Genomic DNA, 21197 nt, shown 5'->3' with positions numbered 1-21197 from the left:
GGGAAACCCGACGGCAAAGCGCGGGGCAGCCAGTGGCAGTGCTCGCCTGACCTTCTGCCGCCCCCCCCACACCATAAAAGCTCATCACGACCCTGCAATGTCCCTGCTACACCCATTCCCAGCGCAACTCATCACCCATGGCCGCCATTCACGACCCTCTCTTCCTTGGTCTTGACCTATCTACCCAAGGGCTGAAGGGCGTCCTCATCAACGAAGACTCGGCCGTGGTCCACGAATCTGCTGTCAACTTCGACAGAGATCTTCCATCCTATCGTACCACCAACGGAGCCATTCGCGGGCCGGGGGGACAAGTGACCAGCCCGGTCAAGATGTGGCTTGAAGCGATGGATCTGCTCATGCACCGTATGAAGCAAGCCGGCGTCGAGTTCGATCGCATCGCCGCCGTCTCTGGCGACGGACAGGTACGCGACTTGTCGATTGGTAATGCGAATCTGCCGGTTAACCTTCACTTGCCGCTGCAGCAACACGGCTCGGTGTACTGGTCCCAGGATGCGGAGCACGCTCTCGCTTCTCTGGATGCCACGGCACCACTCACTCAACTTTCTCCCGGCGCATTTTCACTCCCCGATGCGCCCATCTGGCAAGACTCAAGCACGACGCGTGAATGTCGGGAGCTCGAGGAAGCCGTCGGCGGTCCGCAAGCACTTGCCGATCTCACCGGTAGCCGCGCCTACGAGCGGTTCACCGGAACGCAAATCAAGAAGGTTAATACCGTGCTCCAGTGGCGTATCTCTTTGCGACGCTGATCTTGTGCCACGTCGCAGATTAGGCGCACCGACCCGGAGGCGTATGCCGCAACATCGAGGATATCTCTCGTATCTTCGTGGCTTCCATCGTTATTCTTGGGCAAGATCGCTCCGATAGAATGTTCTGATGCGAGCGGGATGAACTTGATGGACATCATTACCTGCAAATGGGATGAAGCCCTTCTCCTTGCCTGCGGTGGACCCGAACTTGCTGCCAAGCTCGGGCCCGAGCCCGTGCTAGGCGGCACGGTTCTCGGGAACATTGCTTCCTATTGGACGGAACGATGGGGCTTTAACCCGGAGTGTATTGTTGCACCCTTCACCGGCGACAATCCTGCAACCGTCGTCTCGCTGTCTACGCCAGGCGATGCCATCCTATCTCTTGGAACCTCAACCACGCTGCTCCTCTCGATCCCGCCGGCGGACACGGCCCCAGTCCGATTCACGACCTCCCACCTCCTCTCGTATCCTACCACCCCGGATGCTCACATCGCCATGCTCTGTTACAAGAACGGTGCCCTGGCCCGCGATCACATCCGGGATACCTACGCCGATGGCGACTGGAGCAAGTACAACGCCCTCGTACAGCAAACACCCGCCGGCAACGACGGCAAGCTCGGCTTCTACTTCCCTCTCCCCGAGATCATCCCCCCGAACGTCCAAGGCGAATTCTTCTTCGCCTTCGACGCCGCGCAACCTTCCACCGGCGCGATCGCGCGCATCGACGCGCTTCCGCTTACCGCGCACCCCCGCGCGATCCTCGAGTCGCAGCTGCTCTCCATCAAGTCCCGCATCGCCGCGATCCTCCCACCCTCCGCGCCGCCCCTCCAGCGACTGATCGTCACCGGCGGTGGCTCCGCCAACGCCGTCATCCGCCAGATCGCCGCGGACATATTCGGAATGCACGTCTTCGTCGCCGACGGCGGGCAGCAAGGCGCCGCGGCGGGCGGCGCCGTACTCGCTAAGTTCGCGTGGTGGCGTGCCATGCAGGGCGGACGCGGAACGTACGAAGAGATGGTCGCGGGTCAGCCGGAGCGCATGCGAGAGGTCGCCAAGCCGGAAAAACACGAGCTGACCGCGCTGTACGAGAGCTTCGTAGAGCCGTACAGGAGGTGCGAGGACGAGGTTGTGCGACTCTGCGCAAACTTCGGTTCTGCTTGAGGTGTCATCTTCAGTAACGGTTTTAGATGCCAACGGTCCATAATAATATACATTGTATCGACATCATTTGTAGTCGTAGATATACACCAAGACAGTGTATGCATCCGTATCCGCCTGCAGTCACCTTTCGCACCATAATCCTGGCGTAAGACGTTAAGCATGCTTCCCACATTCTCCAGCATAGACAAGACTACCTACATATGACGCAGCGAGATTCATTCACAAACAGCCTATCGCAGGTTCTGTCCAACGGACTTCCGATAGTGATATATCGGAGGCATTATCCACCCGGACGCCTATCGCTGGTCGCGCGGAAAGCCATTGTGCGTCTGTTACTGTCAGGCCCTTCCCGAGGTTCTTTCCACTGAATGGCGTCCGGCCCGACGATGATTCCAGCCGGGCAACGTCCACCCTTCTGTCGCCGAAATCGCGCGTTGTATTGATGTGTTGTGTAACATTAGCATGCGCTGCGTTGCTTCATAACGTGCGACCAAGATGTCGCAGAGACTCGTTCGTGGGTGCTTGAGGTCGACCCAAGCAAAACGCAGTTCGCAGGTGCAAGGATCCGTGCCTCGCTCGCGGTCGCAGTTGAAGTCGCTGGCTGAGGATCAAGGAACGGCAGGAATGCAGCGCAGGCGTCTGCCGACTGGAGATTGAGAATCTCCACTGCGCCGCAGGCCTCAACAAGATAGCGAGCACTAAGACCTCGGTGGTTCCGATGACCTTCACCCACAATGTTTAGTTCCTGAACATGGGCTAGCCATAGCCCTCGAAGGACATCCTGCACGGGCCGAACGGTGCAGTCTATACGAACGACGGGTGTTCCTGCTTGATCGTAGGCAGCGACTTCGGTGCGATCAAAAGAAGTGCGGTGGTGATCCAGTCTGCGGATTGGAGCTCCCTGCCACGCACCCGTGACGAGAGTTTCGAGGCGCGTAAGTAACTCGACGTGGATAGGGGTGTGAGGATAGGAACCCATAACATGAATGTCCAACACGGTACGACGGGGAACCCGAAGGTGGTATAGCAACGCAGAGGTGTCCTCGGCGCCTGCCTTTAATTCTAGGATCTTGAGATGATCCGGCGTCACGACGCGGCAGGATGCATCGTTACCATCTGAGACATAACGAGTATTGGGCAGCCGGAGTTCCTCGAGGAAAGGCATTCGCGTCAGTGACCCAATGAGCTTTCGGAGCGTCATCGGAAAGGTTGACCATCGCGACCGTGACAGCTCTCCAGTATGAGATGTTTGAGATTTCGTATCGTTGAGTGAGTGAAGGCCATATCCCAGCGAATGCGCGAACTCTGTATGCGCAGGGACAGAAGCTGCGGGACATGGCTGTTTAGCAGCCGTTCCGGGACATGGGCATGAACCAAACACAACTCGTGAAGTAAGGGTGCAGGCTGAAGAAACAGTTGTTCCACAAGCAGCTTGTCCGACCATCATGACACTCTGGCTGAAATGAAGACCACACATCTGCTCCAGGATGGGTACGATGACGGGGTAAGGTGGCTGGGAGGACCATGAATGCTCTATAATGCATTCCAGAGGAGTATCGCGTCCGGTTTCCAGGTCCGTGTGCCGCGTACGTGAAATAATTGCCCACAATGGAGGATAGTCAATCGCAACTTCCCGTCACCGTCTGCAAACGTGCATAAGCGCTAGACACTCCTTGACGTGCAAGTATGAAGCGGGGGTGGTGGAGCCATGAAACGAGATGTAATTAAGGATGATATAGCAGAGAATTTCCGTAGGCAGTTTATGCATCGCGCAGGTCCTGTTTCGTACAAGCGCATGAAGATACCTTTCCAATGTTATAGAGCATTGCTACTTACTTTCGTAAGGGATCCGTGAACACGCTCACGGGTCAGAGCGATGCGTTAGGGATGGTTCAGTGAGAAGTGGCTAATGATTGAATCCAGGCCTAAAGGCTTCGAAGCCAGCCGTTATATAGACGGAACTTGTTCCAGAAGCAGCGTCTTGACATGCTTTGTGCGTAAGCAAGAGAACAACTGACACCAAAAGCAGGCGATTGACAAGGCAGTACTCTTACTTATAGGTACTGACACATTGACTCGCCAGTCAGTCCACCTCTGCTTCTGTCCTTGTGCATTTCGTTCGAGATGAAATCTGAATATGCGATACACGTCTTTGATAGTATATTCAAAGGTGCTGCTGGAAATCGTGCCGATTACCTAAAGGCGATGTAAAACAAGGTCGTCGAAGGGAACAGCATCACGCAAAAAAACAAGCTTTAGGCGCTCGTCGAGCGCAGAGCGCCTAAAACGTTCGCTGCATCGCACATGATATGCATCGGCTTCATTTACAGGATCTTGAACTTGACATCGTATTGTCCTTCGTCAATACAACTCGCGAGGATATCTTCTTCAGAGGTCCAAAGGAGCTCCTTTTACTGTCGCACTTTGTCGCAGTCTGCTATGGAAGGCGCACGGGCGACTTTACCCAACGAGACGGAACGTCCAATGAAACGCCCACGAATCGACGAAACACAAGGCGAAGTTACAGAACACAAGGAATCAGAGGCGGCAGCGTCTACAGAACTGGAGAGCAAGTCATCACTTCACGGCGACGCACCCCGTCGTGGCAAGGGCCGTGGGCGGAACCAGAAATCTCTCGAGAAGTTTAATCGTCGAGAACAGATCGCGAGAAAGAAGGGAGGGAACAGAAGGCAGGAGGCAGGCGAAGGAGATGTAGACGGTTCAAAGGTGTCCAGACTGCCGAAGCGACAGTGTGCGATTCTCCTAGGCTTTAATGGAACGGGATTCAGTGGGATGCAGATGTGTGTGATCGCATTATGTAGAAAATCTGGTACTGACCATGGAACTCGTTGCGTCAGACAGCCGCTGGAGCAGAACGTTCGGACCGTCGAAAACACGCTGTTCAATGTCATGGTGGAAGCGGGGGCAATCTCTCAAGACAACGCGGACGACCCCAACAAAGTCCGTTCAGAGGCTTCGTCCCTGCGAAAGTCGTTCTAATGTCATGAACTCAGGTCAGCCTTGCACGAGCTGCTCGCACAGATGCGGGCGTCCATGGTACGATTTACGCGTTTAGGTGTCATAGTGGGCCAATCTAAGTACACATCGCAGCTGCGGGCAACATCGTATCCATGAAAATGATCATGGAAGTGCCCGGCGTACCCGACCTGGTCTCTCGCATCAACGAACTGCTACCGCCTCAAATACGAGTCTGGAGTTTCGTGGGTTAACGCAATCCTTGCACTCAACCTCGGTGCAGCAGCGTCTCACGCGCCGACACAGATTCGCGTACAAAATGCGTTCAACGCCCGCAAGTGAGTACAATCTTTATTGACTAGCGACGATCAGTCATATTGACGATGTTCTCAGCTCCTGCGATAGTAGAAAATATACCTACTTCTTCCCCACTCACCTACTCATCCCTCCAAGACCTCAAAGCGGCCTGGATCGTTCGCTGAATCGAAAATCTCTGGAACTTGGTTTGGATGAGAATGACATCCCTAAGCATCCCTTCTGGAAGGACATTGATTCGATTGCGGCTCCTGAACAGGAACTCAAACGGAAACGGGAGTGGAGGATCGACGAAGCGACGTTGTCACGGATACGCGAAGCCGCGAGCAAATTCGAGGGTTCGCACAATTTTCACAACTTCACCGTCGGGAAAGAATACCGCGAAGCATCGTGTTCCCGTTACATGAAGAAGATCGAGGTAATTGTTCGGAAGGGTATATCAATGCGGTATCTCATTATCTCGTTGTTTTAAAGGTCCAGGCCCCTGAAGTCCACGGAGAGACGGAATGGCTCCCGGTCATGTTTCACGGACAGAGCTTCATGCTTCATCAGGTATGCATGAGTTTAACACTTTCTTGATCGAAGGTGTTGCTGACAAGCACTCCTGCGGCCAGATCGTGAGTGTACCAGTCATCCTGCCGGCTCGCCGCTCTCATCCTCAGCATCCCAGCGCAAAATGATTTCCACACTGGTTCTAGTTACCCGATGCTCATGTCCACCTTCGATCATCGAAGAGGTAAGTATTGCATTTATCCTCTCGCGCCCGCTACAACTCGTGTATCGCAGCTATTTGGTCCACGCAAGGTGCTAATCCCGAAGATGCCTGCCCTTGGTTTGCTTCTCGAATACCCAATTTTCGAGACATACAATAAACGGGTCGCGAAAGCGAACGAAGGAATCCCGATCATGGACGAACGATATCGGCCTCCGATCGATTTCGAGGTACACAGAACAGCCATAGACGAGTTCAAGCAAGAGTTCATCTATGAGAACATGCGAGCTGTCGAGGATAGGGATGGCATGTCAGTTGTGCCTGCCCGTTTCCTCTTATGCGCTCATCACTGAGATGCGCGTTGACGCCCAGATTTGACGCTTGGATTCGGTTCCTCGACGCCTACGCCGGCCCCGATCTGCTTTGGCTGAACAGGAAGGGTATTATACCTCCTGAATCGGTCTGGAAGCCGGGCGAGAAGCGCACTAATCCGTTCAAGGAAAAGAAGAAATTCGACACCACCGACTTCTCGAAACCGGTCGAGGTTGACCTTGAGGCTGACGAGGAAGATGCAGAAAATCTGAATGAGAAACACGACTCAGGCGACCGGGATAGCTGAGCGACTTCGTTATTCACGAACTGTCTCATGCGATACAGCATATCTCTGTTGAATGATTATTATGGCTACACAGGCGTGCGATGTTTTACAGTGATCCTGATGAAGTTGCATGAAAGTCGTCAAAGATATGGGCCCCAGCCTATGGTCTGGTTTCAGCATGCGGACGAGATCTGAGAGGAAGCACCTCACCTTGAAACATGTTTGCCAGATTGAAGGTATCGGTAGCCTCTGCCAAAAGCTCGTTGACGGTATATTCGACACTGAGTGACTTATCCAGCTTGCGCTTGACTGTATTGAGAGCGCGATCAGCAGCCTCATCAGCGCTGCCATTTGCGATGTCGATGCCGAATATATGGCGGATCGTTTCCAGAGGCGCCGCCTCCTGCACCCGTTTGAATTTCACTTCGTTCGCAGTCCTGGGCTATGGTCAGCAAACCGTTCGATGTCCTTAGCTTGGATCTCACCATGAATGTAGCGGGTCATGTCGGAAAACCTCGAGGACGGTGAGTATTACTTCAGATCCATCCCTGAGGACTCGCAAAGTTTCTTCTGCACATCGTTGGAAGACCCCTTGTGTACCTGAGCTTCCCAACCCGTCTACCATGTCGGCTGTCATACGGAACGGCACGCGCTCGGGAATGGGAAGCAGTTTTCCCTGTGAAGAAGCGCTTAGTATTGATATGCTAGGATGCTGCCCTTTTGCCGACCTGTTCGAATGCGATACCGAGGTCTATGTGCACAACTTCGCCGGTGCCGTTGTCGATCAAGATGTTGGATGTGTGACGGTCGCCGAGCCCAAGGATATGTCCAACGATAGAATTTGTAGCCACACTGCGGCTGTAATTCAACCGTAACGCAAACCAGGACATGGGCGTCTTGTGCCTCTCCGTGAAGTAATGCCGCATCACTGGCCTGAATCGTTCCAGCAGTGCACAAAAATGAGCGTGAAGTTCTTCCGCTTGATTTGGCTTGTTAGCGGTTGCCGCCCGTTTGGCCTGTATCGACTGCCACGTCTCATTGGGTGTGATGTCCTGAGGCCGATACCTGCGCAGGGTTAGCCGATGATCAAAACTATGCAACACGTCGATACTCGCCTAGTATGCGCAGCGAACAACCAGCCTTGCAAAGGCTGAGTATTGCCTACAAATTCCAAAATGCCGGCTTGGGGGGCTAAAGGTATGACTTTGTAGCCTCGGACGCTGAGTTTCTGACGCCGCGTCTCCCGATCTCTTCGCAGTACAACATTGACGAGATCGAATACCTGTTCCATGACCGCATCCTGTCGAAGATCATCGTCGCCTTCTCCCTTGAACTATGGGATCCGGTCAGTTTCATATTTTCGCACTGTTGTCCCTGAGTACGCACGAGCTGACGGTATGGTCGTCCATCCGTACCAAGGCACACAGATATCTTGGGCAGATTAATACCACCCGCTGTCTGGAAAGTCGATTCATAACGCGATATCCAGACACAGTTCGTATACTGCATTGATGGGTCCACAGGCGTATGCGCGGTGATCACCGGGACGGGTAAATCGCGAATGGTGAGAATCGCAGCGGAATCTGGAACTGGATAGGGTCCTTTGTTGTGTCTCTTGTCGTAGCGTTTGTCACGTTTGATAGGCAATTGTGCCCACTCGAGAGATGCCTTACACAGATATTCGACGTTGCGAACTCTCAAGCCAGTGACCTCATCATTCCGCAGACGGTCAAAGATTCCGCGAGCTGCGGTGACACGCCCTATCTGCGAGCCTGCGGGCTCCAGGCGGGTCGAATGCCTTCTGTGGGACGAAGTGGGCTCCGGGGATGGTCGTGTCGGAATCAGACAGAACACCTGATAGAGGCTATGGAAAGGATGCTGCTTGCACATCCGCGTCAGCAGCGTCTGAAGATGCTCCTGGCATTCAGGCAGCTGATCTGACTCGTGCTGCGACATTCGTGCGGATAGTTGATGAGCCAGGAAAACAAATTTCCGCGAGGGTACCCGATCGAGTGCGTCACGCACAGCATCCTGAATGGCGGGAAGGTCAAAGTTCGCGAACCACAGGGAACACAGCCGCAGGGCAGAGTCATCATCGTAGTAATCGCTGGCCTCCAAACAGCGGGAGAACATGAGGATGGCCTGTCGCAAGAAAAGTTCTCGGGTGCCGTTGTGACGTTGGAACGCAGCTTCATCCTCTTCCAGCACCGCACATGCACGTTTCTGTTCTTTCATCATATCCGCCCATTCCCTGGAGTTGCGCTGTGACCTTTGCATTTGTTCTTGTCGGTTCTTGATCTCCTGTCTTTTCCTGTCAGCATATAGCCTCCATCGGATGACATCCGGTGATTGCGTAATTGCTTGATACTGATGTTCGGCGAAAACGGCATACTGGCGGTATACAGCGGCATGAGACTGTCGGCTTTTCGCATCTGCTGGATCCACCCGTGGAAGTAGAGAAACGGCGGCATCGAAGAAATTGGTCAAAATCTCCAGAGGCTTCTCTAAGCACGCTTCAGCTACCCAAGCGCCCTGATCATTGTCAGCATCAGTTCTCGCGATTAGACGTGTGGAGTTCAATCACCAGGCGGGCAATGAGGCCGGCATCGGTCAAAGGATCGATCGTCGTTGGCCGAGGAGAGGAAGTATTTGAGACGTTGAGGAGCTGCTTGAGCAGCTGTATCGCCAGTTTCTGTTCTTTGTGCAGCCAAAGAACGCTAGCAAACTCTTGGGATATATACGGAGTTGGAACGGTCTCAAGCGTCTGTGCGGACATAACGGAGTTCATGGCCACTTGTAAGTGCCGCGATTCGCGAGCTGCCTCGGAGATCATGATCAGACATTTTTGCTCCGCTTCAATCAAGCACCGAGCGAAAGGCGTGATCAATTGCCCGATCTGCTCTCGCTGCTCCTTTTGCAGCACTGCACGGATAAGAGATACTCTTGTGGCCATGATTGCTTCTAGGTCCGAGAAGCTGCAGAAAATCAGTACAGCGACGAGCCTGAGGTTGCTGAGGCTGAGAAACACACTCTAAATCGGGATCAATCGAGGAAATTCCTTCCCAAACTTGGTCGTTGATTTGATATGACTGGAAGTTGGTAGTGATACCACGACTGCGCCATTGACCCATCTGGCTCAAACACATCAGAGTGCGAGTAACTTCCCGGATCTCTGTCACATTCTCGTTTCCCAAAGACTTCAACCGCGTCATCTCTTGAACAAGCATGCTTCGAACGGTGTCGTTGATAGAAAGATCGTCCCTCTCCCGGTGAACAGCCTTGAAAGCGGTATAAAGCGCTGCGCTCGAGCTTTGCTCAGTTCGGTGTTGAGGCAAGTCCCATGTTTCTGTTCGCCATCCGATTGAATAGCTCATGATGGCTGTCCTACCGCCGATGGAGGGCATGTCCGCACTAAAGTTCTCATGTAGCGTGGATAAAGCAAGCCGATTGAAGCCGAACGCGTGCAAGGATTGCAATACGCCTTCCATCTCGTTTTGATCCGATTTAACGGCCTCCATGGCCGCACCATGAAACTGGAAAGCTTTGTCCCATTGCTTTTCGTGGTGAAGGCGTTTGACCAGGAACTGCCGCAGATCGCTTGTCTTGATGCCGTAGAACCCGTCTGGCTCTCCGATATGGCTGTAGATATCGTACAAAACATCTTCGGGCAAGGGCTGTTCTCCAGGTGTTCTAGTGCTATGTTCCAAAGCGAGTTCGAGGAACAGAAGGGCCGTGGTATAAGATCCGCATGCAACAGCGCTCCGGCTGAGTAGCACGAAGTCCACCGATAGCCACTGGTTGTACGCCAATGGGTCCTTAGCACGCGGAGGCATGAAGTTTCGAAGGTGTAGTACGGTGTTGACTACTGTAGTGATGCATGGAATACACGAGCCCGACGAGCTCAGAATGGATGTGAAAAAGGCGGATAGCAGGTTGCGTGCTGATGATGCAGATGAGTCTTGATAGAGCTCCAAGTGCAGGATGGTATGAACCAGGACCGGAAGCATTTCCTCGGCGAATGCGGAACTCGTTTGTAGTAGGGGAACAAGGGGAACGTAGAATGAATCTTCAGAGGATAGGACGTCAGCCAAGAGGACAGTGACTTCGGTGATCCATAGTGCAAAGTCTTTGGGGCTAGTGTCCACTGCAGTCAATTCCGTGACAGAGCGTGCGGATCGAGTTTGGGGTGCACGCCAGTATTGCTGCAAATACTCAAGTTCCTTGCGATATTCCGATGACCAGGATTTGAGGTCCATTTGGTCCCGAAGAGGTCCGCACATCAATAGACGAAGAGTGCGATAGGCGGCATATACCTGTGAACCGGCAGCTCTGTCCACCATGACGAGTAGTGTTTGAACGATGGGACGATACGGCAATGCTCGATAGTCGAGAGTGACCCCTGGTTCCTTCTTTTTAGACGCACGTCGATGTCTGGACAATAGTCCTTGAGCTGTCGCTTGATCATTCGCATACGCTTCCACGTGTCCTTTGTGAAGTAGAAGGAGCGTGGCGAAAGCATCGATGTCTTCGTCTTGGATTTCATGACCGGCAGGGATGCAGTCCTTCAGTCGCCAGAAGTCCGCTTGAGCGAAACGGTCTGCTGTGACATCTCCGGCGAGAGCGACATCGCGCAACCGCCGGACCATCCGAAACTTGTTGGCTGTAATCCGTGCGTCACCAAGTACCGACGAAAGACCGTCCGCAGTGGTGTCCGCCGACATCTCAGCAAGTTCGGCGCAGGGCTCTCTTGGCCACGCCGGCAATGCCCTTTCTACTATGGCAGGACGCAGCACGTCTGATCTACACAATGCGAGGGTCTGTGCTTCGATCCATTTGACGAGGTCAACGCCCAGCTTCGAAATCATAGCGTCTTCCCCATTCCGACTGAAATCATGGGCAATGCAGCAAATTTGGACAAGAATGTCGGGAAGTCGCGAATCCCGTTCCCCGACCTTGCTCACAAGCTCGATCGCCCATTCAAGCGCAGATCGAGCTGCCGCGGATAGTTCAATTTGTGCCATGATCGAAGTGTAACCGTTGAGAAGGGTCCGCAGCAGCGAGGGCTCCTGAAAGTGGCGGTGACGGAATGCGATCCATAGTGAAAGAGCATTCAAAAGTCGAACCTGCTCATTGACGAGACAAGAGGCGTGTATTGCTGCAAACAGCGCATGGAGGACGTGATAGCTGACCGCAGGGGCATCGGCCTTCGGCTCCCGAGCGAGATACCATTCTAGCGCCCGTATGATAGTGATCGGGCTGAAAGACGGGGGATTGGGGGTGTGACTGTGGTGGTCACTCGCCGATCTGTATCGGATCAAAGCAAGGAAGGTGCGGTACGTGCTTTCGCTGTAATGACCCTGGCGGAGTGCATGTGCTATAGGTCCTTCCGCGGTGTAATCCTGATCGCCAAGTGCGCGAAGGATTGCGACAACTATAACATCTGCTCTCTGATGAAGCATATCGTCGAACATGTCTCCGATGGCACTAGTCGTGGTTCTGAGCAGCTTCTCGGGATCACTAGTATCATCAGGATCCGCGTCAAGATGGCGATCCATCCAGATGACGATTTGACAGCCGACCATTTCTGGGAAGCATTGCATCACCCCCTCAGAGACGGATTTCTGGATAGCTTTGCAGTGGTTCAGGAACAGCCTTTCGCCAAACACCACGTCCTCCACGCTGCGCCCGCCATCAACGACATTCGCGATTGCGAAAGGTAAGAACGTTGCCTCTGCACACTGCCTTCGATCTTGGAATCCGAGCAAATTAGGGGAGAAGCGCAGGAAGTCGTGATGGCGTTGTCGAACAGCGGATGCAATTGGTGCAGCATACGTTAGGAATAAGTCGGAGAAGTTGGCTAAGCCCATTCTTTCGGCCACGCCTCGGAGGACGGATTCGATATGGGAGAGGCAGCTCGCCGGCCCTTCCTCGGACAGTGACTGCATAAGGCTAGCTTCAAGCAGATTCCAGTAAGCGCCGCGTCGCACTTCGGCGCTCAGAATCATGATATTTCCGAGACATAGCGTCCTCACTGCCATCTTCTCGTAACTAGAAGAAGATCAGCATACCACGACAAACCAGGATTGATTAACTTACTCGATGAGGTCCGTGCAAAGAGATGCTATGATTGTCGTATAAAGCTTCATCGGATCATGGGATACGGAGCGCATGAGGGAGAATAATTTCGCATTGATAGTTGCCACACGAAAGCAGACTCGGACGTCCTCATCACCTCCTAGCAAAGGAAGTATAATAGAGGGCAGAATAGCGGTATCCCCCGAGTCCCCGTGTTCTCCGTCAAGACCCATAGAAATCGCTTGTTGAGACGGATCGATGGACACATAGCGGCCAAGGAACTGGGCCATGCGGTCGCGAATTCGCCACGCGCGGATCTTTCCAGTCGATAACCTCTGCGATAGCCACTCGTAGAGTATCCGGACCTGCTCTCCCAGCTGACTAGCAGCAATTGATGGTTGGGACCACGTCTCCAGAGTAGCGTCCAAGAAATGAATAATCAGGACTTGGAGATGCACGTCATGCGAGAAGGTGTACTGTTGTAGAAGTGGTTCGAACTTTTCCAAGAATCTTCCGATATTCGTCACGTTAAGATCGAGAGTCCGATGCCGAACGTTATCCAGGAATGCCGACCCGATGACAAGGAATTGCTCCGCAGCAGAATCTAAAACAACGTCCACAAGCTCCTTGTCACGCGTTGACTCCCCAGACGAGGACTGCAGTATGGGTGCAAGGGCAAGGAAAGATATGCATATTTGAATAGCGGTATTCAGTGAAGGGTTCGTGTGCGCGGAACTCTGAAATTGCGACTCTGATGCGCCTATATGCGTCGAACGGTCGGGTACGAAGAAGTCCTCATCATCGGTACGATGTGTTCGAGCACTTGAGGCGCCCAGTCGGTCGCCTGAGGATGCGCGAAGAAAGTCCTTCAAAACCAACATAGCATCCGCAAAGGCGTCTTGGACCTATGGAGGGTCAACCCGCGATCGTATGACTCAGCAAAATGAACTCACATCTGCACTCTGCCATATGATACGCTGTAACTCACGGCGGGGTCTCTTCTTTGCTGCGTTTGCCAACCCAACTTCACGAAACATTGCATTCAAGACTTCCCTCCTGATTCCGGTGCCTGAATCCGGTGCTGACATTGCCTCCCAACGTTCGTTGACCTCGTTCTCTTCCTCTGCAGTAATCAACGGTTCTAGCCCCAGAAGCACGAGCAGCTTTTCGTCAGCTTCCCAATGCGACGCCGTCAGGTTCGGCACAATCCGTGACACGATTTTGCATGAGGCTTGCACCAATCTACGATTCGATCTGGTCCCGTTGAGCACTAGCGTTGCCTCGTACGTCAGGCTGATCACAGCAAAATCAAGCGCCTCTCTTGCTTGCTCGGCGCTTAGCTGGGAAACCTTGCCAGAGTCATCATGGGATTCGAGATTGATTGATTCTAGGGTTCGCAGGAGAAATGTCGACAGTTTGCGCTCGCGACTCTTAGGTGGGGCTAGATCGCTATCAAATACCCCCAACGCGCTAGAAGGGGGCCGGGCTGGTATAGGAACGGATCCAGTATTCATGTAGCTGGTCTTGCCACGGATTCGGAAACGCGGCAACTCGGCGTCCAGAAGAAAACGCCTGATGACCATCGTCCTGCGCTCCTCGACGAGCAAATTGGCGATTTCGCAATCCGGTAGCAATACCCTTCCGGACACGCCACTTGGTTGCGACATCGAGCAGATGCGTTCCATCAGGCCGAGGATGTCTCCGACCAAGTAAGACTGAGTTGCTCCCTCTCGAGATCGGTTTCCCTGGCGTAGTCCAGAGGGTTGCCACGTGTCAATCAGCCAGCTCAGCGCCTTCTCCTCTAGTTGCATCCTGAATAATCTCACATCTTGACTGGCAACGTGGAGGCAAATCGAGAGAAAGCGACAGACGGAATCATAGGGATATGAAGGGCCCTGAACATCCAGGTCCTTCGCAAATGCTTCAACCTCCGCCAAGACACGGTTCGAGGTCAAAACATCCCTCGCGTACGTGAGGAGTACTGACGCTGCATGGCAAGCCGCGCGGCACACGATGGGAGAGTTAACCCGACGCAAAGCATGGGTCCAGATAGTGTCCCAAATGGCTGAACTTCGGAAATTGGTCGATCCAATGAGCGTGTCAGAGTCATCACCGGCGAAAGTACTGGGACCATGGCGGGCAATGGCCGCGAAACAAAGGAAGATGAAAGACTGCACGGTCGCGTCATCCCCTGAGATGAATTGGAGTAGAGTATCTATGACCTGTCTTTGCAAGTCAAGATGTAGATTCGTCCAGTGTCTGTCGATCAAGAACAACAATATCTGCAACCGGTATGCTCTGACGGTGGGCGGAGATTGCGCATCAATCGATTGAAGCAAAAATGTGACGGGGTTGTCGAGAGCTGACTGTTTCCCCTCGTTACTGATGTTTGCACTCCCATGCACTGACTCCGAGGATTCGTAGAGCTAGTGTGGATATTTCAGAGGATGTTCCATCGGAGATAAGCATCTAGTTCACCTTCGCAATGCAGTCTGCTTGCAGTTCCAACATAACCCAGGCCAAAGCTTGCGATGGGTCAAAGTTCCAGCCATGCCGGAAGGTGCCTGCCACAAAAGCGGCCCTACTGTCCGTTTCTCCCTCCTGAACGTCCAGTCTGAGACAGGCGAGAGATAACCCGTCTGTACCTTGACGATTTGCAGCTTCTCCGTCGAGAACTTTCCAAAGCCTATAGATTCCGTCGTTAAGCCTGGTTTCTCTTGAGCTGTGTGGGGTCGAGGTCGACAGGAATGGGAACAAAATCTTGAGTACGCCGATCAAGGTTTCTTTCATGTTCTTGTTTTTGGTATCCCACATTGATATTAGCCCGTCCCAAGAGCTCAGTGCGAAAACTCGAACGTGTATTGTTTTGTTCAGAGAGAGGTGGCCGAGCGTAGCGGAGAGGGCGAGGAGATAATCATGACGGAGGGAGGTATCTGTTGGGTAGACCTTCAAAAACCGACCAAATCGCTGCAGGAGGGCAGACGGAAGCTGTGGATAATCGGGAGAGAGGAATGGAGCGGAGCTCGAGTTCATCATAAGAGCCAGGAGCGACATGAATTCGATCTGTTCGAGTGTAACGGTCTGGTGTTGCGGTCTCGGGGTTCCACGCATCTTCTTCGGCGTAGGGAGACCTCTAGAAGCACCCCGCCGTCGCTTTTTGGACGCATGTGAAGATACTGTAGCATCCGTGTGGTTCTCCTCGTCGTCGTCATCATCCTCGTACATATCGGAGACGACACTCTTCTCGTCCTGGTCTTCAAAGTCTGGCGGCGCATCCGTGAGATCTGAGGATAGAGGATCGCCGAGGATCACATTGAACCCTATCCGCACTATCTTGACCCAGGTCGATGGATCGATGTGGTCCATATGAGGTCGCCAGGAGTAGATTGAACGGAATGCCTTGATGTAGTCCAACCCCACCGGACCATGCAGCTCTCCACGATGAATCATATACTGAATCAAGTGCTGATACAGTACTTTGACGGCTTTGGTGTTGAGCCGATGTCGACATTTTCCTATGAGCCACCGGACAGCAGATGCTGCATTGCTGAGACGATCCATCGCGGCACGCGAGTTCTTCTTCAAAACCTCGTCTCTCTCGGTCTCCACGCACTTGAAAAGCTTCTGGAAGACGACGATCCATGCCTTGCAATTGCCCTCTTCATCGAGGCTAAGGATATGGTGCTCCTTGGCGAAGTATTCCCTAAGGCCAGTTAGTCCGGCTTGGCGTGCGGTGATCTTATTGCTTTCAAGTTGTTTTAGAATGTTGTTGAGAGAAGCCATATCGCTCCTCAGCCTGATCATGCGTGTGCATATCAGTGATGTGCAGCTGAGTCGCAGTCGGGAGGCGCACCGAGCGCGGAGTTCTACCCCGCATAGACTCCCTAAGTTTCTAAGTTGTTTGCAGCATCCGAGAGAATTCACAGATCGCGGTCAAAGCGTGTCGCGCAACAAGGCCACAAAGATGTGAGTCAAGGACTTCCCAAGGCTGTCGCGTTACGGTTCAAGGTCGTGCTGAGCGATCACGTGCTGTTTGCCGATATAAAGCCGAACTTTTTGTTCCGCACGAACATTCTGCTTATGCTACAACATCACTGAGACGACGCAAATTTTCGACACGTTGGCGTAATGTTGTGCGATGCTGGCCTCTTTCTGCCCGGATGGTTGACTTTTACCACACCATACCGGTTCTGGTGAAGGGCCAAGAGCGATCCGCGAGCTTGCGCCTAATCAACGCAGGCTCGGGTGCCAAATGAGAAGTGCTTGCTTCCGAAGATGGAGCTCAGCATGGTTGTCGAGCACCATACATGTAGATATTATGTACAGTACGTGATATATCGCTTGATCCATGTGCGCCCGAACGGAGATAAGTAGGCTTAAAACTGCGCGAATGACTTTGACTTCGACGAAAATTCGCATTGTGGTCCTGTTACTCTTCCACGTCGTGCACGCCCATCCCCGGAAGCAACTCAGCAAGTACCCTACATGACACATGCCACTACTAACAGAGCTAAAGGAAACACCAACTACGTACTTGATCATGTTCGCGTTTATTGTACAGCAGCACTGCCCTGATTCTCCCGAGCGTCTAATATAGGGAGGAACGTGCCCAGGAAGGGAGGCGAGTACGGACCAGACGGAGCGCCACAGAGAGCAGAGTATCAGTGGGGTCCACGAAGCACTATTCACGGTCAGCGATGCGGTACAGGTAGGCAGTTTTCTGATACGGAAAAGGAGGAGGGAAGGTAAAAGATCCTGAACTGGGTGTTACAATGAGAAATGAAGACATGAGTAAACCATTACGATGAGAGCATAACCTCGGAAACCAGGCAACCGAAGAGGGAGGAACGCCAAGGGATCAGTGTCCGCTCTTCGCCTTCGCTTGCTCGCGAGCAGCCTTGATGAGCGGCGCGAGCGTCCTGAGCGGCTCGCTCAGCTTGAAGAACGGATGCTGTAAAAGCGGCAACGTTAAGAACTGAACGAAACCACCACGCAGGCTCTGAGACACTTACCGCCAACAGCTGCGTGGCGTCTGGCCGCTTCTCCGCGTCGACTTCGAGCGTCTTCGAGAGATAATCCCGGAAAGTCGGGCTGAGTGACTCAGGATTGGCGATCTGGGGCGTGCCGTTCGTGGCGATGAGGTAAAGCGCCTTGAGCGGGTTCTGGTTGAGGTACGGCGGCTCGCCCTCGATCATCTCGATCGCCATGATGCCCAAGCTCCAGACGTCGACCTTCGGCCCGTACTCTTTACGCGTAACAACTTCCGGCGCCATCCAGTACGGCGTCCCGACCATCGTTGTGCGTTTCGCGCCGTCCGATATTTGGGCACAGAAACCGAAGTCGGCTGTAGGTGAAGAACATCAGTAACAAGCGGGTGAGGGTGGTGCGTCCGACGTACTCAATTTGATGTCGCCGTTCATGCTGAGCAGAACGTTGTCAGACTTGATGTCTCGGTGAATGACGCCGTGTCGGTGAAGGTGCTCAAGCCCTTGGCAGGTCTCCCGACTGACAGCTGCGATCTGGCCCTCCGTCATGAGGTTAGCGGTGACGACGTCCGTCAACGAACCACCCTCCATGTACTCCATCACAACCCAAAGGTCGTTCTTATGCAAGAACGAGTCGATGTAGTTGACAATGTTCGGGTGACGGGATGACCGCATCACAAGAATCTCGTTTATGATGAGATCCTTCTTGGGCTGCTTGTCGAGGTCCATCTGCTTGATGGCCACCGACAGGTTGGTGCCCACCTGGTAGGCTGTATATACACCACCAGATGCACTACAATCCCCATGAACAACTGCTCGCAACGACCACATAAAGGACCACTCACCCTTGCCCAATCTTCACCAAGTTCCTGTAGAGCCGCGTAGGATCAGCGTCTGTGCAGATCGCCTGCAGCCGCTTGACGATATCCGCCTCCTTCGCCGCATCCTTCTTCTCCCTCCTCCGCGGGGTTGCAGTCGCCCCAGCGGTCTTCGCGAGGTGCTGCACCGCCGCGCTCTGAGGCGGCGGTGACCGTGACTCCTTCTCACGCTGTGCTGCGGCAGCTGATCCGGGCAGCCCCCCGGGCGCTGTCGCCGTCGGCTTTTTGGGTGGGCTCCTGTAAGCTTGCGGTTCCTCGCGACGTTCCGACGGCGGGGTCACGGGCGCGCCGTTGGGCGCGGTGGGACGGCGCGAAGGGTCGCGAGTCGTGCGCGCGCGCTCGAGCTGTTCGCTCGGCTTGGATTTGGCGGGCGGTAGGCGTTGCGACGTGGAGCGGTCGAGAGCGGTGGTGGGCGCAGACGGCGGTGCGGGGGCGGGCCGGTAGGCGGACGGCGCGGGGCTCGCAGACGGCGTCTGTGCCTTCTTGGGGGGAGGAGGCGCAGGTCGCTGACGTGTGGTGTCAGACGGAGACGACGACGACAATGGCATCCGTTCGGTGCTCACCGGTGACGATAATGTGGTATCCACCTCCCGGGACGCAGGTGTCGCGGGCTGCGGCTGCGCGCTGTAGGGCGTGCCCATGTTGCCGATCTTGTCCCATACATCACCGCCCACTCCCTCCTGGTAGAACTTGACGATCTCCATAACAGCCTGCGGGTTCTTCTCCTGCTCGTACTTGGAGATGCCGCTCTCCTGCAGCAGCTGCTGCCACTCCTTCGGCAAGCCGGTGAACTCGCCGGTCGACGAGTTGAAGCCGACATGTGTCAGATGAACGGGGTCGTACGGCGTGCTGATCTCGATGCGCTTGGAGGTGTTGAGGAAGTCCGACATGAAGCCGAGCATACCCTTTTTGTTCTTGGTGTTGTTCGTCCCGCTGCGTAGGCGGCCGGCGCTGGAGCCGGAGCTGATGGTGGCAGCAATCGGGGCGGTGATCGCGGACGACGGCACGGCGGACGGCGGGGCGGGGCTGCTCTGCACGCTGGCGCTAGGGCCGCTGTAGTCGCCGTGGGGGATCTCGGACGGATCGGCGTAGTAGGGGATGTCTTCCCTGGTGAGCGTGGGCGACGACATGCGACGCTGGGCGACGGTGGACTGGGTGGGGAAGATGTCGTGCAGCGTGGCCGTGTTGGCGCGCGACGGCCGTGGCGGCGGCGAGACGGTGGTGTTCATGGCTCTGTGCGGCTTGGTGGCGGGATCGGGCAGGTCCTTTGTGTGGGCAGCGAACGGGTCGCGATCGGTGACCGATACGGGGGGCGTCGACGGCGCGCTGTTCTTGCGGGGCCGCGGTTTCTGCAGCGAGTTGCGGACGCGGGGCTCCTTGGCGGGTGTCTTGGGCGTGGTCGAGGTGGCAGGAGGCGGTGGCGCCTGGCGAATGGGGACGTAAGGGTCCTTGAAGCCCGCTGCCTGCGCTGCGTGGAGGTTTGCTTCCGCCTTGGAGACGGCGTGAGCGGGCTGGGGACGGCGACGAGCGCAGGAGACTCACGAGGAGCTGGCTGTACTCTAAGATCGACTCACGGCTCGGGCGGTGGTACTCGACGGTGGAGGCGACTTGGGAGCGGCGGCGGGAGTGCTTGAGGTCGGACTGCATGATCACACCTTCGTGTGGCTGCTGCTGAAACGGGGCAGTTCGAGTTGGCGACAACGATCAAGATAGCGACCGAGCTGATGACGATCGTCCGCGTTCGCCGTCCTCCAGCGCTCGGCGGCGCTCTTAACAAACGCGGTCCCTCCAGTGGCCTGCGAGCTCCCTATGGCTCTGCAGGGCCTCGCTGCGAGCACATGATTTTCATTGTGCTGTAGATATGTATATGCAGGCACCTCCCCTGTCCCAGCGTGGCCGATAAGTAGCCATCCTGCTCTGGCGCGAATGGATTTCCCATCGGATCCTGTAACTTACTGCGTCCGGACTGTATTGCCTCACCACTTTGTGAGTGCTTGAACACCCTGCGTGCTTACTTTTGGACGTCGAGCAGCATGTCTGATCTCCTCCTGACGACCCCAATAATAGTGCATTGCTTCCAATGTTGTCGTCAGTCTAGACCTTGTCGGCACTATGCACACATGCATATGGCTATGTTTTCTTGAATGTAACCACCGCAGAGCAGACCAAACGGCTAATAACCGCATTGATCCGACCTATGGTCAGTATAACAGGCTTACAGGCTTACAAGCCCAGCGTACGGTACAGATGGTGGCGGGTGGCAATGAATTGACTTTGCAGTGAAATAACAACTAGAGGAAAGGGCGGTCTCCCGCTAATCCACCTTCGCTTGCACCTCCCTTGTGTTATTTGCGACGCGATAGTATACTCAATGTGTATACCTGACGACTAAATAGATATCAATGCACCTCAGGATGCATGCCAGCCATTCCTAGTCTTGACTCATCTGATTCTAACTTCGGAAGCATGTGACGTACCGTACATTCTGTTTAGTAGCAGTACAACAAACCATGTATACTTATACTCGGTAAAGTCTGCGTAGAATCGACGATGTATCATGTATGTTTGCCGTTTACTTGAATCGGAGAATCAAATCGGGGATTAGATGTGCAGCACAGCCACGGTTAGCGATGCTTACTAATTACGGGCAGGGAGATACCAGAGCAAGCTCAGGTAACTTATTTCCTTGAAATTGGAACAGTTTGCCGGAACGGCGATCCATAGATTTCG

The 21197-nt window shown here is 54.3% G+C and overlaps 4 protein-coding genes across 4 annotated transcripts; 1 reads left to right on the top strand and 3 right to left on the bottom strand.

Annotated features, from left to right (window-relative positions):
- The first annotated feature begins 121 nt into the window (after positions 1–121).
- On the top strand, positions 122–2042 carry PUNSTDRAFT_85978 (actin-like ATPase domain-containing protein). Its single transcript, XM_007382765.1, has 3 exons — positions 122–422; positions 483–725; positions 786–2042. Exons 1-3 carry the CDS (start codon positions 138–140, stop codon positions 1926–1928), a joined length of 1671 nt encoding a protein of 556 aa, XP_007382827.1. The 5' UTR covers positions 122–137; the 3' UTR covers positions 1929–2042.
- A 343-nt stretch (positions 2043–2385) lies between these two features.
- Positions 2386–3754, bottom strand: PUNSTDRAFT_43911 (uncharacterized protein; the record flags this gene model as incomplete). Its single annotated transcript, XM_007382764.1, has 2 exons — positions 2386–3441; positions 3734–3754. 2 exons carry the CDS (start codon positions 3752–3754, stop codon positions 2386–2388), a joined length of 1077 nt encoding a protein of 358 aa, XP_007382826.1.
- A 627-nt stretch (positions 3755–4381) lies between these two features.
- On the bottom strand, positions 4382–16498 carry PUNSTDRAFT_101425 (uncharacterized protein). Its single transcript, XM_007382763.1, has 21 exons — positions 16458–16498; positions 15083–16400; positions 13558–15030; positions 12626–13509; positions 9560–12577; positions 9114–9504; positions 7916–9061; positions 7645–7862; positions 7258–7594; positions 7015–7205; positions 6740–6966; positions 6304–6689; positions 6006–6241; positions 5883–5955; positions 5694–5771; positions 5298–5637; positions 5211–5242; positions 5040–5149; positions 4946–4985; positions 4787–4892; positions 4382–4729 (listed from the first exon to the last, which is right to left on the bottom strand). Exons 2-12 carry the CDS (start codon positions 16385–16387, stop codon positions 6670–6672), a joined length of 9210 nt encoding a protein of 3069 aa, XP_007382825.1. The 5' UTR covers positions 16388–16400; positions 16458–16498; the 3' UTR covers positions 4382–4729; positions 4787–4892; positions 4946–4985; positions 5040–5149; positions 5211–5242; positions 5298–5637; positions 5694–5771; positions 5883–5955; positions 6006–6241; positions 6304–6669.
- A 964-nt stretch (positions 16499–17462) lies between these two features.
- On the bottom strand, positions 17463–20114 carry PUNSTDRAFT_43908 (Pkinase-domain-containing protein; the record flags this gene model as incomplete). Its single annotated transcript, XM_007382762.1, has 5 exons — positions 17463–17555; positions 17617–17948; positions 18003–18382; positions 18435–19978; positions 20010–20114. 5 exons carry the CDS (start codon positions 20112–20114, stop codon positions 17463–17465), a joined length of 2454 nt encoding a protein of 817 aa, XP_007382824.1.
- Positions 20115–21197: the final 1083 nt, after the last annotated feature.

This window comes from Punctularia strigosozonata (assembly GCF_000264995.1).
Source record: "Punctularia strigosozonata HHB-11173 SS5 unplaced genomic scaffold PUNSTscaffold_5, whole genome shotgun sequence".
NCBI lineage: Eukaryota > Fungi > Basidiomycota > Agaricomycetes > Corticiales > Punctulariaceae > Punctularia > Punctularia strigosozonata.
The sequence above is the reverse complement of the archived record's forward strand: the minus strand, read 5'-3'. Positions and strand labels throughout refer to the sequence as shown.

Bases quoted from the DNA above. Each gene is read 5' to 3' on its own strand.
- PUNSTDRAFT_101425 (XM_007382763.1), bottom strand. From the start codon at position 16,387: ATGGCTTCTCTCAACAACATTCTAAAACAACTTGAAAGCAATAAGATC. The intron at 9,505-9,559 runs GTGTGTTTCTCA...GATTTTCTGCAG, and splicing joins TCGATTGATCCCGATTTAGA to CTTCTCGGACCTAGAAGCAA. The intron at 6,690-6,739 runs GTGAGGTGCTTC...ACCAGACCATAG, and splicing joins TCTGGCAAACATGTTTCAAG to GCTGGGGCCCATATCTTTGA.
- PUNSTDRAFT_85978 (XM_007382765.1), top strand. From the start codon at position 138: ATGGCCGCCATTCACGACCCTCTCTTCCTTGGTCTTGACCTATCTACC. The intron at 423-482 runs GTACGCGACTTG...TTGCCGCTGCAG, and splicing joins CCGTCTCTGGCGACGGACAG to CAACACGGCTCGGTGTACTG. The intron at 726-785 runs GTTAATACCGTG...GCCACGTCGCAG, and splicing joins CCGGAACGCAAATCAAGAAG to ATTAGGCGCACCGACCCGGA.